Source organism: Anser brachyrhynchus (genome assembly GCF_964034855.1).
Source record: "Anser brachyrhynchus genome assembly, chromosome: 14".
Classification (NCBI taxonomy): Eukaryota; Metazoa; Chordata; class Aves; order Anseriformes; family Anatidae; genus Anser; species Anser brachyrhynchus.
In genome coordinates, this window is record NC_137709.1 from 20,289,142 (window position 1) to 20,310,629 (window position 21,488).

Below are 21,488 nucleotides of genomic sequence, written 5' to 3' on the forward strand. Positions count from 1 at the left end.
CTGGAGTTTCCCATTTTGTCATGTTCATAGCAGCTGAAAGCACTCCCCTGGAGGTAAAAAAGGGAGAACCCAGGGTAAAGTTTTATCCTGGGAGTCGTTGAGGCTGCTCTCCTACCTCCATCTGGCTGGCAGAGGTTCTGAAAGGCACCCCAGGGTAGGAACATCCCTGTGCTGTGCTGCCAGCCTTGTTCTCCTTGTAAGGAATGGTCCAGCAATTCGTGCCACTAAGGGGTTTGAAGGGTTAACATTGAGGCCTGGGTTTAGGCGAGAAGAGAACAAAGGGATTTCTTCAGAGAAAAACTGCTGACTTTGCACGGACGTGCAGTAACTTCTGACAGCCGGCCAAGAGACCACTAGATAAGGAGGAAGAATATGAGCCTCCCTGTCTGAGCGGCCCCCGAAAGACTAACAGAGACTGATAAGCAGGTGCACCTGGGAGGACTTCGGATTCGGGAAACCAATTGTAATAACCTTGCCTCTTTTAGAAGTAGTAATAAATATGTATTAGCCTAGGAGTATAAAAAATTAGCTGCCTTACGTAACGGGTGTGCGTCCTGGTGGAGCAGAGACTCCCAGCACACCCAGCGCTGTTTGCTTGCCTCTATTCATTTAATAAATTGTAAACTTTGATTGTAACCCTATTTGGGACTCAGTCATTTATAACATCCTCACATCGCACTTTTATCTCCCGAAAGTCGGCAGAGCATCATAGAGCTTGACACAGCCAACACAGCTGCATTCAGGATGAAGGGGGCCTCTGAGACACACCTCCACCCACGCGGTTTTCCATATCATTTTGGTGTATACCATGCTTAAGGCAAAAAGGAGTCACTTTCTTCTGAGACTGAACAGGGCTTGGTTTTAGCATGTGCAAAACCCCAGTGTTTCTCAAGGTCCTTCACTTTCCCTGCCAGAGTGGAGGGCTCCTTCCTGGACCTCCTCATGCAAATACCCTGGCTGTCTGAAGTCTGAAGCAGGAGAACTACTTGCAGCGGGCAGGAATATCACCTCATCCTCTCCAAGGTGTCTGGACAGTCCTAAGAACAAGCCAATCCAGACCCCACATGACACAGACTGAAGGCACTGGAGTTTTCCTCTCTATTGCTCCCTTCACTGTGAGACTTTGTGCAGGTGAGGAGAATATTAAAACTGAGGCAAGAAGCAGACAAGTGACACACCAGAGAGCTCACAGGCGCCAGGGGCTGAGAGCATCAGAGTGCACAGGAAGCCGAGGGTCCTTGCTTGGGGTCTCTGCTCGTCTCCCAGGCCGGCCGTGCTCCTGCTGTGCAGGACAGGGCAAGGGGGTGGAGGTGCATTAGGGCAGAGAAAACACTGCTTGTGAGTGCTGCAGCAGTTAATGTTGTGCGATATACTTCTTAATAAACCAGATTACCATTGAGTTTTGCAAACTGTATTACTTTAATAACATCCATCCACCACAGCAATCTATACAGTTGAACTAAAGTACAACTTCACAGTATTTTCATCATGATTATCAGAAGTAAGAAGTAAGATAGGAGTTCCTGCAGCAAGCCACAGTGTGCTGAAAATCTGAGCAGAAACATGTAGAGGTAGGGTCTCATTTTCTCATTCTCTCTCTCAATTCAGCCCATTGCTGCTGAAGACCAGAACCTGATTATAACTTGGGGACAGGCTGCCCACTCACAGGCCCAGACCAAAGCCCAATTTCTGTTTTGCCAAGGTAGCAGAGTCCATACAGCAGCAGCCCTGATATGCAGAGAAATAAAGCTTAAAAGGCAAGACAGACCTGCTCCCACATCTCTACAGGAGTCTCAGGGAGCCGCTAGAAATGCTGAAGGCAGCATGGACAGGATAGCTCGCAGGGACGTTTACTGTCTGTATGAGCTGACATCTCTTAGCAAGGACTGTATCACTGATGTTATAAAATGACACTGTATTTCTTCTGCAGTCCAGCTCTACCCTGACCGTGCTGATAGCTGTAGTAGCAGACTTTTCTGTGATCTTTGTATTATCTAGGAACACTCTGAAATTTCTGCCATCCATTTGCAGGTAGCAATGAAAACACTGATGAGTGATCCCCAGCTTCCAGTGCCTTGTGCAGCTGGTGTCCACCTCCCAGAAGTGCCAGCCCTCCGAGAAGCTCTGGATGCTGTGCACAGGCAGGAGATCTCTCACTCCATACATTGCCATTTGTTGCTGCATAAGGGAGTTTGCAGTGAGTTCATAGTCACCTATATTGAATATACCCGTGCGAGATGGTGCAAAAGTCAGATGTTCATGAACTATAAAAAGAAAAAAAAAAACAACAGTAAAACAGCGAAAACAGTATTTCTGAAATACAGTATTTCTACTGATGAAAAAAAATCTTGAGCCTATCCAAGTTATTGAAAGTATATATAAATTGAAAACACCTTCTGCACCTCTCTTAACTACTCCTACATAATTCCAAATGAAGTGAAAAACACAATTCAAGATATGCTGATATTTCACAATTTTAACACACCTTTTGCGTTTTGTTTCCAACTAGAGTAACTCCTAGATTTTAGTTTTCATCATTATCCTGCACAGTTTCATTACGTATTTTAAAAAACTTCCCGGATTAAATTTCACACACAGGAGTTGTGTAAACAGTAGCACAGCCATTTTATAAATGCTTATTTACTTAGTACCATTTGAATCCACTTTATAGAACTTTCAAAACTTCCTAGCATAAACCTTCAGAAGCAGTCAATTCTGCCCTCAGGAATTTACTAAATGTTCTTATTCAAGCCATCTCTTACAAGTAATACATTTCAATATTGTGACATTTTCTGCCCTGGAAGTTATCCTTTCAGGAAACAGAAACAATGGCAGTGACTTGGGCAATTAACTAAAACTGCTCGAATGGGATAGGCAATTACAAAACCATGGATCCATAGCTTTCTAGCCAGAACAGTTCCGGAAAATGCTTACAGGGACCACAGTGACAGCCTGGGAGTGGTGATGCTGTGATTCTTCATCTGCCAGGGCTGTGCGCATGGTGGGTTGGTTAGGTCTGCACTTCGCCCACTACCACACACACCCTGCAGAAACCTTTCCACCCCAGCTGTTGCTGGGTCCCAACTGCCGGCTCACTGTCAGCAAGGGATAACATGATGGCATGGGAACCAGAATTTTTTTAATTTAGTTGGACAAGCATCTCACTGCGTACAGTACCAAGACTGTACATTGGTCTTTCAACACAGCATAAAAGAGTAGACTGATTTACATAGAAAGAATAGATTGTTTACATTTTAAGACAAACTCCACCTGCTGCTGCGGAGTGCTCACCTTTTCTTGTGCTTTGAATTAAAGTTACACAACCCACTTTGATGCTACTGACAGAAGAGGTGTCGCTATTCTCTTCCCTTCATCCTCCCAGAAAATTCCTGGGACCTCTGCACCTCTTTACCCACAGACCATTTTAACAGGGTGCATTCAAAGCATGTCTCAAAGCACTGAGGCCCAGCACAAGCTCCCTTTTTATGCAGACATATGCAAAAGCCAAATGCAGTGTTACTAATCAGTTCTAGATATTCAGTGTATTGCTGTCTTGTTACAGTCCTTTCTTAAATATGGTTTGTTGACTTCTCCGTCTTCCCTCTCACTTAGTGAACTGGTCACTTACCAGGTAATGATTCACCTGAGAAGTCTATGTCCAAGATGAATTGCTGGAAAAGTGTTAGAATAGCCTCTTTTGTTGTTTCACCTAAAATAATGGGTGGCTTTGGCAGTTGTACAGCAGCTTTTTCAGGAGCCGGCCTCCTTATCCTAGAACATGCAGAAAGGCATCAGAAGAGCAGCAAGTCATGGGAAGACCATCCCCAATCCCATCCCTGAGCCAACAACTGAGCCAAGCAGAGGGCAACGCAATGTGGAGGATGACTCAGAATAGAAGCTCATCTGTCCTTTGCGTGCCCACGCAAGGACCTAAATATTCAAGAATTGCCCTCAGAGTTGGTCTCAAGAGCAGGTGCTGATGGTGAAGAAAGATAACTCTTGCTGTAGGTGGAGGTTCACACACGACTTCAGTTAAAATTCTGGGGCTTCCCCAGATCTCTGATGAAGTCAGGCGTAGTGTGTGCAGTCAGCGCGCTGAAGGGGTGACCAGTACGAGCCCAGGGCCTGCTGTCTGTGCGAAATGGGCCATCAGCCCGGGACTGATGGAGGATCGACCGTCAGCAGCAGAGTGAAATGCAAAAATAGACCACCCAGTGAAGAGCTTACCTGGCTTTTATCTCTGTCAAACCCTGTAAAAGACATTTTGAAAGCAGAATTAGCATAATGCAAGCAAAGGCCAACTGAAGAGCTGCAGTATCACTGGGAAGAGAGAGGCTGTTAGGTACCTTAGTGAAAAGTAGTGGGTCTTTCTGATCTCTCAGAGCCTCCAGCTCCTGTAGATCATGGCTGGTTTCATCTTTCCTCTCTTTGTATGTTTGTATCTGTGCCTGAATTTGAGAAAGCTGTTGCTCCTCACCGTGGCTGAGGGTTTCCAGGAGCTCTCCTTTTCTGCTACCCAGCCGCTTATACATCTCATCAAAGAGATTCTCCAGCCGATTCCTTCGCAAACTCTCCGCAGTCTTTTAAGAAAACATTTTCAAAGCTGTTAGGGACAGAATCTTACATTTTCCATGCGAACTCTGACTCAGAAAAGAGCCTGCTCTTTTCTGTGCTTAAGGAAGTATTCCTACTTTTTCCACATGGCAACACACCAACCCCAGCTCCTCTCTGCTTGGATTTCCAGTGCTGGGAAGTTCACTGCTCTCAGCAGGACCAGAATTGTATAGCAGCTGAAAAAGCAGCAGTTCTTGCAGAAAGCTTGCTCAAGGCTTTCCCCTATACATATCTTTCCTTCTTCTGCACTGGTATTTTTCTACGGATCCATTGCCTTTTGTCCTTTCAAGGAAGGGTGAGGAAAAATGCTTTATCTGCTTACTGCCTCCACCAAGCTGCCGTCAGTGTTGACAAACAGCTACACTGCCACAAACAGGACGCTGCCAATGGGTACAGTTCTGCCTTCAGACTAGAAGGGAACATTTGCCTTTCCTGAGGACAGGACTTCCAATCCCATCACTTCCACTGTTGGAGGAAGTCAAGTACCAGTTCTGCCTAAGCAGAGTGAAGTAGGATTTGGAGACCTGTGTTAAACTCCCTGCTCCCTCAGTTTTTAGCTAGGCATTTGTGTGCTGAGAGCAAAAACCAAACACTTTGGGGCAATCTTTTAACCTCATGACTACCAACTTCTTAGACCCACAGGCTGACCTAATAGGATTTAGATCACTATAAAGTTGTCTTCATCTTTCCCCTAAAGATTTCAAGGTACTAAGGCTGGAAAAAAACAAACTACCACCACCAAACAGAAGGCATGGACTCAACAACAGCTTTCAAGCTCAAAGGTCCTTTGTAAACTGAAAATGTATTTCTCAGACGGATAAGAAAGTTGTTCTCCAGCCCCCCACAAGGAAGAAACCTTGGAAATATCTGAGAAACCACCAGGAACTTAAAAGCTTTGAGATCCATGATCAGGGGAAGGGAGAAAGAAAACCTTAGCTACAGCTACAAGCATAAACCATCCCCTAGGTAATATGGAATCGGGGAACAAACCTTTACGTCCGTCTCTTGTTTCAGCAGATTTTCTAAGCTTCTATTCACTTCAGCTTCGTATTTTTTCACTGATTGCAGAGTTTTAGGAAAATCATTCTGTGAAAATAACCAGATGGAGATAACAGGACAGGACAGACATACATGCACCAGATCAGCAATTTTATGGAAATGGGTTAAGCTAAACCTGAAGAAACTTTGTTCACTGCATGCTCTCAACACAAACCAATGCAGAAATCTTTTACTGGAAGATTGTCCCTGACCAAAAAACATGATTCTGAGTGCGGGAAAGGTATTTTCAAAACAAAAACTGTTCATGTGCAAGAGACACACCGAAACCATTCATGTGCGAGAGACACACCGAAAGCTACTTTTATTGGTGGCTGCTTCCTTTCTCTTACTCCGCCGTTAATTTCTGTTGCACAAATGCAGCGCAGGATGATTTTCCTGTTTGAAAGTGAAACAAGAACCAAAAGCAAAGCCACAAGCTCTCATTCCCACCAGTCTGGCTCCTCAGGATGGGAAGAAAGGGTTTATATCCTCTTGATTTACATCCCAAGAGGCAAGCCCGGAGTCAATCTGTGGCACAACCAGACCTGGGGCTAAAAGCCAGATATCCCAAGAAGGGGGCTTCACCCCAACCTGAGCCTGCGCACCTGAAGCTCAGGATGTTTCATCCCTGTGCTGCAGGCAGCTCTCCATGCCACAGACCCCATGGTTTGAGCACCCCCTGTCCAGGCAGCCTTCCGGCAGCCTCTTACCTGCGCTTGGCCAAAAGCCTCTTCCACACTGATGATCTTGTGGCTGTTGTGGGAGCTGGCGACACAGCACAGCGCACAGACGCAGACCGAGTCTGTCACGCAGTAGCACTCGAGCAGTTTGCCATGCTGGCGGCATCTCCTCTCTGCCAAAACATGGACATCAGAGGGCTCCACCAGGACATGGTCTTTCAGGGAAGCCTTTGTGCTGTGCTTGTCCAGGTGCGCTTGGCACAGGGACGTCTCACAGCTCAGGCAGGTCTTCACCGCTGGCAGGGGCTTCTCAAGGCAGAAATCACACATGACCTCCTCGTTTTGCTGGCCTGAACTTTCTTCCATCTCTTCACGTTGCACTTGATGCTTTTCTTCCTCTCCATGAGTGCTGTCTTGCCCACAGGTATCCACAAACTTCTGTACTACGTTGCGGAGCTGGATGTTGGGCTGCAGCTCCGTAGGGGGAACTGCCTGGGTGTTGCACAGCGGGCAGCTGAAGAGGCTATGTGGGCAACACCGAAGTGCCTCCTGGATGCACTCCTTGCAGAAGCTGTGGCCGCAGGCGAGGGACACAGGGCTCCTATAAAGGCCCAGGCAGATGGGGCAGGTCAGCTCTTCCTGCAGAGCGCTCACTGCATGCGGCTCTGCCATGGCATCTGAAAAAAGTAGGCGTGGAAACCGAGCGAGGGCTGAGTGCCAGAGGGAGGGGACTGGTGGGAAAAGCAACCCTGGGAGGCCAGTTTCCTATAACCGCCCAGAAGCAGGAAGCTGTCACCATCTCCTCCTTGCAAGGACGTCCTCCTGCATCCTAGCAGCTTGCATGTCCCCTTTGAACATGCTGCCCAGCCTGCGCTTGCATCTTGCTTCCCCAAAAAGCTGCCAGGGGTTTCCCATCCCTGCCAGGAAGAATCCTGCGCAGCAGCTTCAGTACGGGGAGCTTGGCTGCTGCAAGCAAAGCACAGCAAATAGTCAACCCCTGCTTAAATCGGGGGAGCAGCAGCTAAGAAATGGAGCTTTCTATCTGTACCTGATGTAACTTTACTTTCTGCTAGTCCTCTTGTAGAAATTCCTTGAGACAACATCTGGAGATCCTCCATCCTTAAAGCCTGGCCCTGCGTCCACTTTTTCCAGCTCCAGCAGGTCCTTACCTTCCCTCTATTTGAGTACAAAGGGACAGGAAGAAAAAAATGTAGGAAATCGTCTCCATCTGCACTTCATCCAGGTGGGTGATCCCAGCCCAGACCCTCTGCAGGTGGTCGTGAGAGGGGCTGCTCCTGTCCTTCCCCGCTCAAGTGGCTACGTCTTAGGTGTTAGTTCCTCCTCGAAACAGAAGGGAAGGACACCCTTCAACTCCCTCACTTCAGGAGCAGGGGAGAGAGGAGGATGGAGGCACCTTATTTTTACTGTTCTGAGAGCTGCTTCTCTCCCTGTGCTCTCTCTGCGGTCTGGTTTCTGCCAGGCAGCAATGCCTGGAGCTGAGCTTCTGCTCCGCTCCTACAGGCGTGCTCAAAGCCCTGAGCAGATGCAAGAAGAGGGAGAACAGAATGTGTACGGAGGGTGGAGAAACAGGGGATTACTCTACTCAGGGGGTTCTCTACTTCAGGATTTCTCTTAAAGTGGAGATGGGTAAGAAATAGATCGCAGAGGACGAAGTGTCACAGGGGTTGAAGCAGCAAATGTGAAGGAACAGCTAGATTCAGTCCCTGCTTGAGAAATCCGTAATGGCCTATGATGCCTTGTCTCGCTGTAACTTTGAGTAAAATTAGGGTTAGGAGAAAATGTGACTGCAACTTAAGTGTGGGAGTGTCACAAACACACAGTTGCTTGTAAACGGAACCCTATGGTCTTCATCTCTGATAAAACATTTTTGTGGTAATAAAAGCCATTTATGTGGTAAATAAAAAAAAAAAAAGTTTTCATCAGAATCCTGCAGTCATGTGCCTGCTAAGGAAAGTGAAACTAAAAGGGCTACTGGGATGGCCAGCAAGCATCTCCTCAATGTTAATTGTGTGGACATGGTTCCCTCTGGCTCAGCTGGAATATGGAACAGCTTTGCAGCAGGGGGTGCCAGAACAGAGGGGCACACGCAGTAGTTCTTGAGCTCAGCAAGCAACACAACAGTTTTTCAAAGAAGAAAACAAGTGAACAAGTGGGCAGGCTGCCCACTCACAGGCCCAGCCCAAAGCCCAATTTCTGTTGTGCCAATGTAGTAGATTCCATACAGCAGCAGCCTTGATATGTAGAGAACCAAAGCCTAAAAGGCAAGACAGACCTGCTGAGAGAGGGAGTTAGGAGAATCTTAGCAATAGAGAGAGAGCGCTGACAGTATCAAACTAGTGGATGCTGCTTAATGTCTTTGCTAACTATTGTGCATTGTGCAAATTAACTAAAGCAAGAAGCCTTGGGCCCCTTACCAAGGTTAGTCTCTTGATAAGAGTGTTACCCTATCCTAAGAAACTGGCCAAAACTGGTCCTGCGGATGGACAAGAGCCAAGGAGCAAGTGAGTCTGCGCAAAGACAAGAGGTCAACTAGCAGTGATGAGGAAGAGTCACCAACCTTCATCCACATGACCCCCGGCGACCACTACCAGGAGACACTGTGCAAGCACGGATGGGAGGAGCTTATGGAAATGACTTCTTGAACTAATTTTAATATGAAGCAGGACAGGTTATGCATATGTATAGGCACATTGTGAAACTTCATGCATATGTAACTCTTTGCTGCATATAACCAAGGCAAGTTGCTGCGTCGCGTGTTCACGACTTTGGTGGGACTACCCCCCGTGCTGCCCAGCACTGAATAAGCATACCTACTTTACAATCTTACTGATTGTGGAGTCTGTTTTCCGCAAGTCACTGCTCCCACATCTCTACAGGAGTCTCAGGTAGCCGCTAGAAATGCTGAAGGCAGCACGGACAGGATAGCTCGCAGGGATGTTTACTGTCTGTATAAGCTGATGTCTCTTAGCAAGGACTCCATCCTTGTTGGACATGTTACAAAATGACACTGTATTTCTTCTGCAGTCCAGCTCTACCCTGACCGTGCTGATAGCTGTAGTAACTGCCTTTTCTGTGATCTTTTTACAATCTAGGAACACACTGAGATTACTGCCATCCATTTGCAGGTAGCAATGAAAAGTCTGATGAGTGATCCCCAGCTTCCAGTGCGTTGTGTGGCTGGTGTCCACCTCCCAGAATTGCCAGCCCTCCGAGAAGCTCTGAGTGCTGTACACAGGCCTGAAGTCCACGTCTGTGTACATTGCCCTTTGTTGATAAAGGCAGGGGATTACAGAGAGTTCCTTGTCATCTACATGAAATACACGTGTGTGACATGGCATAAAAGTCAGATGTACATGAGCTATAAAAAGAAAAAAAAACAAAACAAAACATTACGGTCAACAGATAGTTCTGCAGATTTTCATACATCTCCATTGCTGAAAACAAAACCCTTGAGCCTACCCAAGTTATTAAAAATATATATTAATTGCATTAATTGAAAACTCCTTCTGCACGTCTCTTAACTACTCCTGTGTAGTTCCAAATGAAGAAAACACAGTTCAAGATATGCTGATATATCACAATTTTAACACACCTTTTGCCTTTTGTTTCCAACTAGAGTAACTCCTAGATTTTAGTTTCCATCTTTATGCTGCACAGCTTCATTACGCATTTAAAAAAACTCCCCGGATTAAATTTCACACACAAGTTGTGTGAACAGCCATTTTATAAATGCTTATTATAAATACTTATTTGCTTAGTACCATTTGAATCCACTTTATAGAACTTTCAAAACTTCCTAGCATAAACCTTCAGAAGCAGTCGATTCTGCCCTCAGGAATTTACTAGATATTCTTAATTCAGACCATCTCTTACAGGTAATGCATTTCAATATCGAGGCATTTTCTGCCCTGGAAGTTATCCCTTCAGGAAACAGAAACAGGGGCAGTGACTTGGGAAAATAACTAAAACTGCTTGAATTTTAAGACAAACTCCACCTGCTGCTGCGGAGTGCTCACCTTTTCTTGTGCTTTGAATTAAAGTTACACAACCCACTTTGATGCTACTGACAGAAGAGGTGTCGCTATTCTCTTCCCTTCATCCTCCCAGAAAATTCCTGGGACCTCTGCACCTCTTTACCCACAGACCATTTTAACAGGGTGCATTCAAAGCATGTCTCAAAGCACTGAGGCCCAGCACAAGCTCCCTTTTTATGCAGACATATGCAAAAGCCAAATGCAGTGTTACTAATCAGTTCTAGATATTCAGTGTATTGCTGTCTTGTTACAGTCCTTTCTTAAATATGGTTTGTTGACTTCTCCGTCTTCCCTCTCACTTAGTGAACTGGTCACTTACCAGGTAATGATTCACCTGAGAAGTCTATGTCCAAGATGAATTGCTGGAAAAGTGTTAGAATAGCCTCTTTTGTTGTTTCACCTAAAATAATGGGTGGCTTTGGCAGTTGTACAGCAGCTTTTTCAGGAGCCGGCCTCCTTATCCTAGAACATGCAGAAAGGCATCAGAAGAGCAGCAAGTCATGGGAAGACCATCCCCAATCCCATCCCTGAGCCAACAACTGAGCCAAGCAGAGGGCAACGCAATGTGGAGGATGACTCAGAATAGAAGCTCATCTGTCCTTTGCGTGCCCACGCAAGGACCTAAATATTCAAGAATTGCCCTCAGAGTTGGTCTCAAGAGCAGGTGCTGATGGTGAAGAAAGATAACTCTTGCTGTAGGTGGAGGTTCACACACGACTTCAGTTAAAATTCTGGGGCTTCCCCAGATCTCTGATGAAGTCAGGCGTAGTGTGTGCAGTCAGCGCGCTGAAGGGGTGACCAGTACGAGCCCAGGGCCTGCTGTCTGTGCGAAATGGGCCATCAGCCCGGGACTGATGGAGGATCGACCGTCAGCAGCAGAGTGAAATGCAAAAATAGACCACCCAGTGAAGAGCTTACCTGGCTTTTATCTCTGTCAAACCCTGTAAAAGACATTTTGAAAGCAGAATTAGCATAATGCAAGCAAAGGCCAACTGAAGAGCTGCAGTATCACTGGGAAGAGAGAGGCTGTTAGGTACCTTAGTGAAAAGTAGTGGGTCTTTCTGATCTCTCAGAGCCTCCAGTTCCTGTAGATCATGGCTGGTTTCATCTTTCCTCTCTTTGTATGTTTGTATCTGTGCCTGAATTTGAGAAAGCTGTTGCTCCTCACCGTGGCTGAGGGTTTCCAGGAGCTCTCCTTTTCTGCTACCCAGCCGCTTATACATCTCATCAAAGAGATTCTCCAGCCGATTCCTTCGCAAACTCTCCGCAGCCTTTTAAGAAAACATTTTCAAAGCTGTTAGGGACAGAATCTTACATTTTCCATGCGAACTCTGACTCAGAAAAGAGCCTGCTCTTTTCTGTGCTTAAGGAAGTATTCCTACTTTTTCCACATGGCAACACACCAACCCCAGCTCCTCTCTGCTTGGATTTCCAGTGCTGGGAAGTTCACTGCTCTCAGCAGGACCAGAATTGTATAGCAGCTGAAAAAGCAGCAGTTCTTGCAGAAAGCTTGCTCAAGGCTTTCCCCTATACATATCTTTCCTTCTTCTGCACTGGTATTTTTCTACGGATCCATTGCCTTTTGTCCTTTCAAGGAAGGGTGAGGAAAAATGCTTTATCTGCTTACTGCCTCCACCAAGCTGCCGTCAGTGTTGACAAACAGCTACACTGCCACAAACAGGACGCTGCCAATGGGTACAGTTCTGCCTTCAGACTAGAAGGGAACATTTGCCTTTCCTGAGGACAGGACTTCCAATCCCATCACTTCCACTGTTGGAGGAAGTCAAGTACCAGTTCTGCCTAAGCAGAGTGAAGTAGGATTTGGAGACCTGTGTTAAACTCCCTGCTCCCTCAGTTTTTAGCTAGGCATTTGTGTGCTGAGAGCAAAAACCAAACACTTTGGGGCAATCTTTTAACCTCATGACTACCAACTTCTTAGACCCACAGGCTGACCTAATAGGATTTAGATCACTATAAAGTTGTCTTCATCTTTCCCCTAAAGATTTCAAGGTACTAAGGCTGGAAAAAAACAAACTACCACCACCAAACAGAAGGCATGGACTCAACAACAGCTTTCAAGCTCAAAGGTCCTTTGTAAACTGAAAATGTATTTCTCAGACGGATAAGAAAGTTGTTCTCCAGCCCCCCACAAGGAAGAAACCTTGGAAATATCTGAGAAACCACCAGGAACTTAAAAGCTTTGAGATCCATGATCAGGGGAAGGGAGAAAGAAAACCTTAGCTACAGCTACAAGCATAAACCATCCCCTAGGTAATATGGAATCGGGGAACAAACCTTTACGTCCGTCTCTTGTTTCAGCAGATTTTCTAAGCTTCTATTCACTTCAGCTTCGTATTTTTTCACTGATTGCAGAGTTTTAGGAAAATCATTCTGTGAAAATAACCAGATGGAGATAACAGGACAGGACAGACATACATGCACCAGATCAGCAATTTTATGGAAATGGGTTAAGCTAAACCTGAAGAAACTTTGTTCACTGCATGCTCTCAACACAAACCAATGCAGAAATCTTTTACTGGAAGATTGTCCCTGACCAAAAAACATGATTCTGAGTGCGGGAAAGGTATTTTCAAAACAAAAACTGTTCATGTGCAAGAGACACACCGAAACCATTCATGTGCGAGAGACACACCGAAAGCTACTTTTATTGGTGGCTGCTTCCTTTCTCTTACTCCGCCGTTAATTTCTGTTGCACAAATGCAGCGCAGGATGATTTTCCTGTTTGAAAGTGAAACAAGAACCAAAAGCAAAGCCACAAGCTCTCATTCCCACCAGTCTGGCTCCTCAGGATGGGAAGAAAGGGTTTATATCCTCTTGATTTACATCCCAAGAGGCAAGCCCGGAGTCAATCTGTGGCACAACCAGACCTGGGGCTAAAAGCCAGATATCCCAAGAAGGGGGCTTCACCCCAACCCGAGCCTGCGCACCTGAAGCTCAGGATGTTTCATCCCTGTGCTGCAGGCAGCTCTCCATGCCACAGACCCCATGGTTTGAGCACCCCCTGTCCAGGCAGCCTTCCGGCAGCCTCTTACCTGCGCTTGGCCAAAAGCCTCTTCCACACTGATGATCTTGTGGCTGTTGTGGGAGCTGGCGACACAGCACAGCGCACAGACGCAGACCGAGTCTGTCACGCAGTAGCACTCGAGCAGTTTGCCATGCTGGCGGCATCTCCTCTCTGCCAAAACATGGACATCAGAGGGCTCCACCAGGACATGGTCTTTCAGGGAAGCCTTTGTGCTGTGCTTGTCCAGGTGCGCTTGGCACAGGGACGTCTCACAGCTCAGGCAGGTCTTCACCGCTGGCAGGGGCTTCTCAAGGCAGAAATCACACATGACCTCCTCGTTTTGCTGGCCTGAACTTTCTTCCATCTCTTCACGTTGCACTTGATGCTTTTCTTCCTCTCCATGAGTGCTGTCTTGCCCACAGGTATCCACAAACTTCTGTACTACGTTGCGGAGCTGGATGTTGGGCTGCAGCTCCGTAGGGGGAACTGCCTGGGTGTTGCACAGCGGGCAGCTGAAGAGGCTATGTGGGCAACACCGAAGTGCCTCCTGGATGCACTCCTTGCAGAAGCTGTGGCCGCAGGCGAGGGACACAGGGCTCCTATAAAGGCCCAGGCAGATGGGGCAGGTCAGCTCTTCCTGCAGAGCGCTCACTGCATGCGGCTCTGCCATGGCATCTGAAAAAAGTAGGCGTGGAAACCGAGCGAGGGCTGAGTGCCAGAGGGAGGGGACTGGTGGGAAAAGCAACCCTGGGAGGCCAGTTTCCTATAACCGCCCAGAAGCAGGAAGCTGTCACCATCTCCTCCTTGCAAGGACGTCCTCCTGCATCCTAGCAGCTTGCATGTCCCCTTTGAACATGCTGCCCAGCCTGCGCTTGCATCTTGCTTCCCCAAAAAGCTGCCAGGGGTTTCCCATCCCTGCCAGGAAGAATCCTGCGCAGCAGCTTCAGTACGGGGAGCTTGGCTGCTGCAAGCAAAGCACAGCAAATAGTCAACCCCTGCTTAAATCGGGGGAGCAGCAGCTAAGAAATGGAGCTTTCTATCTGTACCTGATGTAACTTTACTTTCTGCTAGTCCTCTTGTAGAAATTCCTTGAGACAACATCTGGAGATCCTCCATCCTTAAAGCCTGGCCCTGCGTCCACTTTTTCCAGCTCCAGCAGGTCCTTACCTTCCCTCTATTTGAGTACAAAGGGACAGGAAGAAAAAAATGTAGGAAATCGTCTCCATCTGCACTTCATCCAGGTGGGTGATCCCAGCCCAGACCCTCTGCAGGTGGTCGTGAGAGGGGCTGCTCCTGTCCTTCCCCGCTCAAGTGGCTACGTCTTAGGTGTTAGTTCCTCCTCGAAACAGAAGGGAAGGACACCCTTCAACTCCCTCACTTCAGGAGCAGGGGAGAGAGGAGGATGGAGGCACCTTATTTTTACTGTTCTGAGAGCTGCTTCTCTCCCTGTGCTCTCTCTGCGGTCTGGTTTCTGCCAGGCAGCAATGCCTGGAGCTGAGCTTCTGCTCCGCTCCTACAGGCGTGCTCAAAGCCCTGAGCAGATGCAAGAAGAGGGAGAACAGAATGTGTACGGAGGGTGGAGAAACAGGGGATTACTCTACTCAGGGGGTTCTCTACTTCAGGATTTCTCTTAAAGTGGAGATGGGTAAGAAATAGATCGCAGAGGACGAAGTGTCACAGGGGTTGAAGCAGCAAATGTGAAGGAACAGCTAGATTCAGTCCCTGCTTGAGAAATCCGTAATGGCCTATGATGCCTTGTCTCGCTGTAACTTTGAGTAAAATTAGGGTTAGGAGAAAATGTGACTGCAACTTAAGTGTGGGAGTGTCACAAACACACAGTTGCTTGTAAACGGAACCCTATGGTCTTCATCTCTGATAAAACATTTTTGTGGTAATAAAAGCCATTTATGTGGTAAATAAAAAAAAAAAAAGTTTTCATCAGAATCCTGCAGTCATGTGCCTGCTAAGGAAAGTGAAACTAAAAGGGCTACTGGGATGGCCAGCAAGCATCTCCTCAATGTTAATTGTGTGGACATGGTTCCCTCTGGCTCAGCTGGAATATGGAACAGCTTTGCAGCAGGGGGTGCCAGAACAGAGGGGCACACGCAGTAGTTCTTGAGCTCAGCAAGCAACACAACAGTTTTTCAAAGAAGAAAACAAGTGAACAAGTGGGCAGGCTGCCCACTCACAGGCCCAGCCCAAAGCCCAATTTCTGTTGTGCCAATGTAGTAGATTCCATACAGCAGCAGCCTTGATATGTAGAGAACCAAAGCCTAAAAGGCAAGACAGACCTGCTGAGAGAGGGAGTTAGGAGAATCTTAGCAATAGAGAGAGAACGCTGACAGTATCAAACTAGTGGATGCTGCTTAATGTCTTTGCTAACTATTGTGCATTGTGCAAATTAACTAAAGCAAGAAGCCTTGGGCCCCTTACCAAGGTTAGTCTCTTGATAAGAGTGTTACCCTATCCTAAGAAACTGGCCAAAACTGGTCCTGCGGATGGACAAGAGCCAAGGAGCAAGTGAGTCTGCGCAAAGACAAGAGGTCAACTAGCAGTGATGAGGAAGAGTCACCAACCTTCATCCACATGACCCCCGGCGACCACTACCAGGAGACACTGTGCAAGCACGGATGGGAGGAGCTTATGGAAATGACTTCTTGAACTAATTTTAATATGAAGCAGGACAGGTTATGCATATGTATAGGCACATTGTGAAACTTCATGCATATGTAACTCTTTGCTGCATATAACCAAGGCAAGTTGCTGCGTCGCGTGTTCACGACTTTGGTGGGACTACCCCCCGTGCTGCCCAGCACTGAATAAGCATACCTACTTTACAATCTTACTGATTGTGGAGTCCGTTTTCCGCAAGTCACTGCTCCCACATCTCTACAGGAGTCTCAGGTAGCCGCTAGAAATGCTGAAGGCAGCACGGACAGGATAGCTCGCAGGGATGTTTACTGTCTGTATAAGCTGATGTCTCTTAGCAAGGACTCCATCCTTGTTGGACATGTTACAAAATGACACTGTATTTCTTCTGCAGTCCAGCTCTACCCTGACCGTGCTGATAGCTGTAGTAACTGCCTTTTCTGTGATCTTTTTACAATCTAGGAACACACTGAGATTACTGCCATCCATTTGCAGGTAGCAATGAAAAGTCTGATGAGTGATCCCCAGCTTCCAGTGCGTTGTGTGGCTGGTGTCCACCTCCCAGAATTGCCAGCCCTCCGAGAAGCTCTGAGTGCTGTACACAGGCCTGAAGTCCACGTCTGTGTACATTGCCCTTTGTTGATAAAGGCAGGGGATTACAGAGAGTTCCTTGTCATCTACATGAAATACACGTGTGTGACATGGCATAAAAGTCAGATGTACATGAGCTATAAAAAGAAAAAAAAACAAAACAAAACATTACGGTCAACAGATAGTTCTGCAGATTTTCATACATCTCCATTGCTGAAAACAAAACCCTTGAGCCTACCCAAGTTATTAAAAATATATATTAATTGCATTAATTGAAAACTCCTTCTGCACGTCTCTTAACTACTCCTGTGTAGTTCCAAATGAAGAAAACACAGTTCAAGATATGCTGATATATCACAATTTTAACACACCTTTTGCCTTTTGTTTCCAACTAGAGTAACTCCTAGATTTTAGTTTCCATCTTTATGCTGCACAGCTTCATTACGCATTTAAAAAAACTCCCCGGATTAAATTTCACACACAAGTTGTGTGAACAGCCATTTTATAAATGCTTATTATAAATACTTATTTGCTTAGTACCATTTGAATCCACTTTATAGAACTTTCAAAACTTCCTAGCATAAACCTTCAGAAGCAGTCGATTCTGCCCTCAGGAATTTACTAGATATTCTTAATTCAGACCATCTCTTACAGGTAATGCATTTCAATATCGAGGCATTTTCTGCCCTGGAAGTTATCCCTTCAGGAAACAGAAACAGGGGCAGTGACTTGGGAAAATAACTAAAACTGCTTGAATTTTAAGACAAACTCCACCTGCTGCTGCGGAGTGCTCACCTTTTCTTGTGCTTTGAATTAAAGTTACACAACCCACTTTGATGCTACTGACAGAAGAGGTGTCGCTATTCTCTTCCCTTCATCCTCCCAGAAAATTCCTGGGACCTCTGCACCTCTTTACCCACAGACCATTTTAACAGGGTGCATTCAAAGCATGTCTCAAAGCACTGAGGCCCAGCACAAGCTCCCTTTTTATGCAGACATATGCAAAAGCCAAATGCAGTGTTACTAATCAGTTCTAGATATTCAGTGTATTGCTGTCTTGTTACAGTCCTTTCTTAAATATGGTTTGTTGACTTCTCCGTCTTCCCTCTCACTTAGTGAACTGGTCACTTACCAGGTAATGATTCACCTGAGAAGTCTATGTCCAAGATGAATTGCTGGAAAAGTGTTAGAATAGCCTCTTTTGTTGTTTCACCTAAAATAATGGGTGGCTTTGGCAGTTGTACAGCAGCTTTTTCAGGAGCCGGCCTCCTTATCCTAGAACATGCAGAAAGGCATCAGAAGAGCAGCAAGTCATGGGAAGACCATCCCCAATCCCATCCCTGAGCCAACAACTGAGCCAAGCAGAGGGCAACGCAATGTGGAGGATGACTCAGAATAGAAGCTCATCTGTCCTTTGCGTGCCCACGCAAGGACCTAAATATTCAAGAATTGCCCTCAGAGTTGGTCTCAAGAGCAGGTGCTGATGGTGAAGAAAGATAACTCTTGCTGTAGGTGGAGGTTCACACACGACTTCAGTTAAAATTCTGGGGCTTCCCCAGATCTCTGATGAAGTCAGGCGTAGTGTGTGCAGTCAGCGCGCTGAAGGGGTGACCAGTACGAGCCCAGGGCCTGCTGTCTGTGCGAAATGGGCCATCAGCCCGGGACTGATGGAGGATCGACCGTCAGCAGCAGAGTGAAATGCAAAAATAGACCACCCAGTGAAGAGCTTACCTGGCTTTTATCTCTGTCAAACCCTGTAAAAGACATTTTGAAAGCAGAATTAGCATAATGCAAGCAAAGGCCAACTGAAGAGCTGCAGTATCACTGGGAAGAGAGAGGCTGTTAGGTACCTTAGTGAAAAGTAGTGGGTCTTTCTGATCTCTCAGAGCCTCCAGTTCCTGTAGATCATGGCTGGTTTCATCTTTCCTCTCTTTGTATGTTTGTATCTGTGCCTGAATTTGAGAAAGCTGTTGCTCCTCACCGTGGCTGAGGGTTTCCAGGAGCTCTCCTTTTCTGCTACCCAGCCGCTTATACATCTCATCAAAGAGATTCTCCAGCCGATTCCTTCGCAAACTCTCCGCAGCCTTTTAAGAAAACATTTTCAAAGCTGTTAGGGACAGAATCTTACATTTTCCATGCGAACTCTGACTCAGAAAAGAGCCTGCTCTTTTCTGTGCTTAAGGAAGTATTCCTACTTTTTCCACATGGCAACACACCAACCCCAGCTCCTCTCTGCTTGGATTTCCAGTGCTGGGAAGTTCACTGCTCTCAGCAGGACCAGAATTGTATAGCAGCTGAAAAAGCAGCAGTTCTTGCAGAAAGCTTGCTCAAGGCTTTCCCCTATACATATCTTTCCTTCTTCTGCACTGGTATTTTTCTACGGATCCATTGCCTTTTGTCCTTTCAAGGAAGGGTGAGGAAAAATGCTTTATCTGCTTACTGCCTCCACCAAGCTGCCGTCAGTGTTGACAAACAGCTACACTGCCACAAACAGGACGCTGCCAATGGGTACAGTTCTGCCTTCAGACTAGAAGGGAACATTTGCCTTTCCTGAGGACAGGACTTCCAATCCCATCACTTCCACTGTTGGAGGAAGTCAAGTACCAGTTCTGCCTAAGCAGAGTGAAGTAGGATTTGGAGACCTGTGTTAAACTCCCTGCTCCCTCAGTTTTTAGCTAGGCATTTGTGTGCTGAGAGCAAAAACCAAACACTTTGGGGCAATCTTTTAACCTCATGACTACCAACTTCTTAGACCCACAGGCTGACCTAATAGGATTTAGATCACTATAAAGTTGTCTTCATCTTTCCCCTAAAGATTTCAAGGTACTAAGGCTGGAAAAAAACAAACTACCACCACCAAACAGAAGGCATGGACTCAACAACAGCTTTCAAGCTCAAAGGTCCTTTGTAAACTGAAAATGTATTTCTCAGACGGATAAGAAAGTTGTTCTCCAGCCCCCCACAAGGAAGAAACCTTGGAAATATCTGAGAAACCACCAGGAACTTAAAAGCTTTGAGATCCATGATCAGGGGAAGGGAGAAAGAAAACCTTAGCTACAGCTACAAGCATAAACCATCCCCTAGGTAATATGGAATCGGGGAACAAACCTTTACGTCCGTCTCTTGTTTCAGCAGATTTTCTAAGCTTCTATTCACTTCAGCTTCGTATTTTTTCACTGATTGCAGAGTTTTAGGAAAATCATTCTGTGAAAATAACCAGATGGAGATAACAGGACAGGACAGACATACATGCACCAGATCAGCAATTTTATGGAAATGGGTTAAGCTAAACCTGAAGAAACTTTGTTCACTGCATGCTCTCAACACAAACCAATGCAGAAATCTTTTACTGGAAGATTGTCCCTGACCAAAAAACATGATTCTGAGTGCGGGAAAGGTATTTTCAAAACAAAAACTGTTCATGTGCAAGAGACACACCGAAACCATTCATGTGCGAGAGACACACCGAAAGCTACTTTTATTGGTGGCTGCTTCCTTTCTCTTACTCCGCCGTTAATTTCTGTTGCACAAATGCAGCGCAGGATGATTTTCCTGTTTGAAAGTGAAACAAGAACCAAAAGCAAAGCCACAAGCTCTCATTCCCACCAGTCTGGCTCCTCAGGATGGGAAGAAAGGGTTTATATCCTCTTGATTTACATCCCAAGAGGCAAGCCCGGAGTCAATCTGTGGCACAACCAGACCTGGGGCTAAAAGCCAGATATCCCAAGAAGGGGGCTTCACCCCAACCCGAGCCTGCGCACCTGAAGCTCAGGATGTTTCATCCCTGTGCTGCAGGCAGCTCTCCATGCCACAGACCCCATGGTTTGAGCACCCCCTGTCCAGGCAGCCTTCCGGCAGCCTCTTACCTGCGCTTGGCCAAAAGCCTCTTCCACACTGATGATCTTGTGGCTGTTGTGGGAGCTGGCGACACAGCACAGCGCACAGACGCAGACCGAGTCTGTCACGCAGTAGCACTCGAGCAGTTTGCCATGCTGGCGGCATCTCCTCTCTGCCAAAACATGGACATCAGAGGGCTCCACCAGGACATGGTCTTTCAGGGAAGCCTTTGTGCTGTGCTTGTCCAGGTGCGCTTGGCACAGGGACGTCTCACAGCTCAGGCAGGTCTTCACCGCTGGCAGGGGCTTCTCAAGGCAGAAATCACACATGACCTCCTCGTTTTGCTGGCCTGAACTTTCTTCCATCTCTTCACGTTGCACTTGATGCTTTTCTTCCTCTCCATGAGTGCTGTCTTGCCCACAGGTATCCACAAACTTCTGTACTACGTTGCGGAGCTGGATGTTGGGCTGCAGCTCCGTAGGGGGAACTGCCTGGGTGTTGCACAGCGGGCAGCTGAAGAGGCTATGTGGGCAACACCGAAGTGCCTCCTGGATGCACTCCTTGCAGAAGCTGTGGCCGCAGGCGAGGGACACAGGGCTCCTATAAAGGCCCAGGCAGATGGGGCAGGTCAGCTCTTCCTGCAGAGCGCTCACTGCATGCGGCTCTGCCATGGCATCTGAAAAAAGTAGGCGTGGAAACCGAGCGAGGGCTGAGTGCCAGAGGGAGGGGACTGGTGGGAAAAGCAACCCTGGGAGGCCAGTTTCCTATAACCGCCCAGAAGCAGGAAGCTGTCACCATCTCCTCCTTGCAAGGACGTCCTCCTGCATCCTAGCAGCTTGCATGTCCCCTTTGAACATGCTGCCCAGCCTGCGCTTGCATCTTGCTTCCCCAAAAAGCTGCCAGGGGTTTCCCATCCCTGCCAGGAAGAATCCTGCGCAGCAGCTTCAGTACGGGGAGCTTGGCTGCTGCAAGCAAAGCACAGCAAATAGTCAACCCCTG

General features: G+C 46.9%; 3 protein-coding genes across 4 annotated transcripts; all 3 read right to left on the reverse strand.

Annotated features, from left to right (window-relative positions):
• Positions 1 to 1,397: 1,397 nt before the first annotated feature.
• LOC308177630 (E3 ubiquitin/ISG15 ligase TRIM25-like) lies at positions 1,398 to 7,744 on the reverse strand. Its single transcript, XM_080555223.1, has 6 exons — positions 6,363 to 7,744; positions 5,605 to 5,700; positions 4,347 to 4,580; positions 4,228 to 4,250; positions 3,629 to 3,771; positions 1,398 to 2,264 (listed from the first exon to the last, which is right to left on the reverse strand). The coding sequence occupies exons 1-6, from the start codon at positions 7,002 to 7,004 to the stop codon at positions 1,783 to 1,785; spliced, it is 1,620 nt and encodes a 539-aa protein (XP_080411349.1). The 5' UTR covers positions 7,005 to 7,744; the 3' UTR covers positions 1,398 to 1,782.
• A 1,231-nt stretch (positions 7,745 to 8,975) lies between these two features.
• Positions 8,976 to 14,092, reverse strand: LOC308177629 (E3 ubiquitin-protein ligase TRIM62-like). Its single transcript, XM_080555222.1, has 6 exons — positions 13,441 to 14,092; positions 12,683 to 12,778; positions 11,425 to 11,658; positions 11,306 to 11,328; positions 10,707 to 10,849; positions 8,976 to 9,711 (listed from the first exon to the last, which is right to left on the reverse strand). The coding sequence occupies exons 1-6, from the start codon at positions 14,080 to 14,082 to the stop codon at positions 9,224 to 9,226; spliced, it is 1,626 nt and encodes a 541-aa protein (XP_080411348.1). The 5' UTR covers positions 14,083 to 14,092; the 3' UTR covers positions 8,976 to 9,223.
• Positions 14,093 to 14,459: 367 nt separating this feature from the next.
• Positions 14,460 to 21,170, reverse strand: LOC308177628 (E3 ubiquitin-protein ligase TRIM62-like). 2 transcript variants are annotated; one of them, XR_013939279.1, is made up of 7 exons: positions 20,519 to 21,170; positions 19,761 to 19,856; positions 18,503 to 18,736; positions 18,384 to 18,406; positions 17,785 to 17,927; positions 16,246 to 16,789; positions 14,460 to 14,586 (listed from the first exon to the last, which is right to left on the reverse strand). XR_013939279.1 is itself a non-coding variant. In XM_080555221.1 (6 exons), exons 1-6 carry the CDS (start codon positions 21,158 to 21,160, stop codon positions 16,302 to 16,304), a joined length of 1,626 nt encoding a protein of 541 aa, XP_080411347.1. In that variant the 5' UTR covers positions 21,161 to 21,170; the 3' UTR covers positions 16,063 to 16,301. The 2 variants fall into 2 exon arrangements, 1 of the variants encoding a protein (XP_080411347.1); XM_080555221.1 differs by lacking the exon at positions 14,460 to 14,586 and having other exon boundaries at positions 16,063 to 16,789.
• Positions 21,171 to 21,488: the final 318 nt, after the last annotated feature.

What these genes read in the sequence shown, in the direction of transcription:
- LOC308177630 (XM_080555223.1), bottom strand. Translation starts at nt 7,004, where the DNA reads ATGGCAGAGCCGCATGCAGTGAGCGCTCTGCAGGAAGAGCTGACCTGC. An exon ending in AGGCTTTTGGCCAAGCGCAG is followed by an intron (nt 5,701 to 6,362) that starts GTAAGAGGCTGC and finishes TTATTTTCACAG; the next exon opens with AATGATTTTCCTAAAACTCT. An exon ending in TTGACAGAGATAAAAGCCAG is followed by an intron (nt 3,772 to 4,227) that starts GTAAGCTCTTCA and finishes TGCATGTTCTAG; the next exon opens with GATAAGGAGGCCGGCTCCTG.
- LOC308177628 (XM_080555221.1), bottom strand. Translation starts at nt 21,160, where the DNA reads ATGGCAGAGCCGCATGCAGTGAGCGCTCTGCAGGAAGAGCTGACCTGC. An exon ending in AGGCTTTTGGCCAAGCGCAG is followed by an intron (nt 19,857 to 20,518) that starts GTAAGAGGCTGC and finishes TTATTTTCACAG; the next exon opens with AATGATTTTCCTAAAACTCT. An exon ending in AACAAGAGACGGACGTAAAG is followed by an intron (nt 18,737 to 19,760) that starts GTTTGTTCCCCG and finishes TTTTCTTAAAAG; the next exon opens with GCTGCGGAGAGTTTGCGAAG.
- LOC308177629 (XM_080555222.1), bottom strand. Translation starts at nt 14,082, where the DNA reads ATGGCAGAGCCGCATGCAGTGAGCGCTCTGCAGGAAGAGCTGACCTGC. An exon ending in AGGCTTTTGGCCAAGCGCAG is followed by an intron (nt 12,779 to 13,440) that starts GTAAGAGGCTGC and finishes TTATTTTCACAG; the next exon opens with AATGATTTTCCTAAAACTCT. An exon ending in TTGACAGAGATAAAAGCCAG is followed by an intron (nt 10,850 to 11,305) that starts GTAAGCTCTTCA and finishes TGCATGTTCTAG; the next exon opens with GATAAGGAGGCCGGCTCCTG.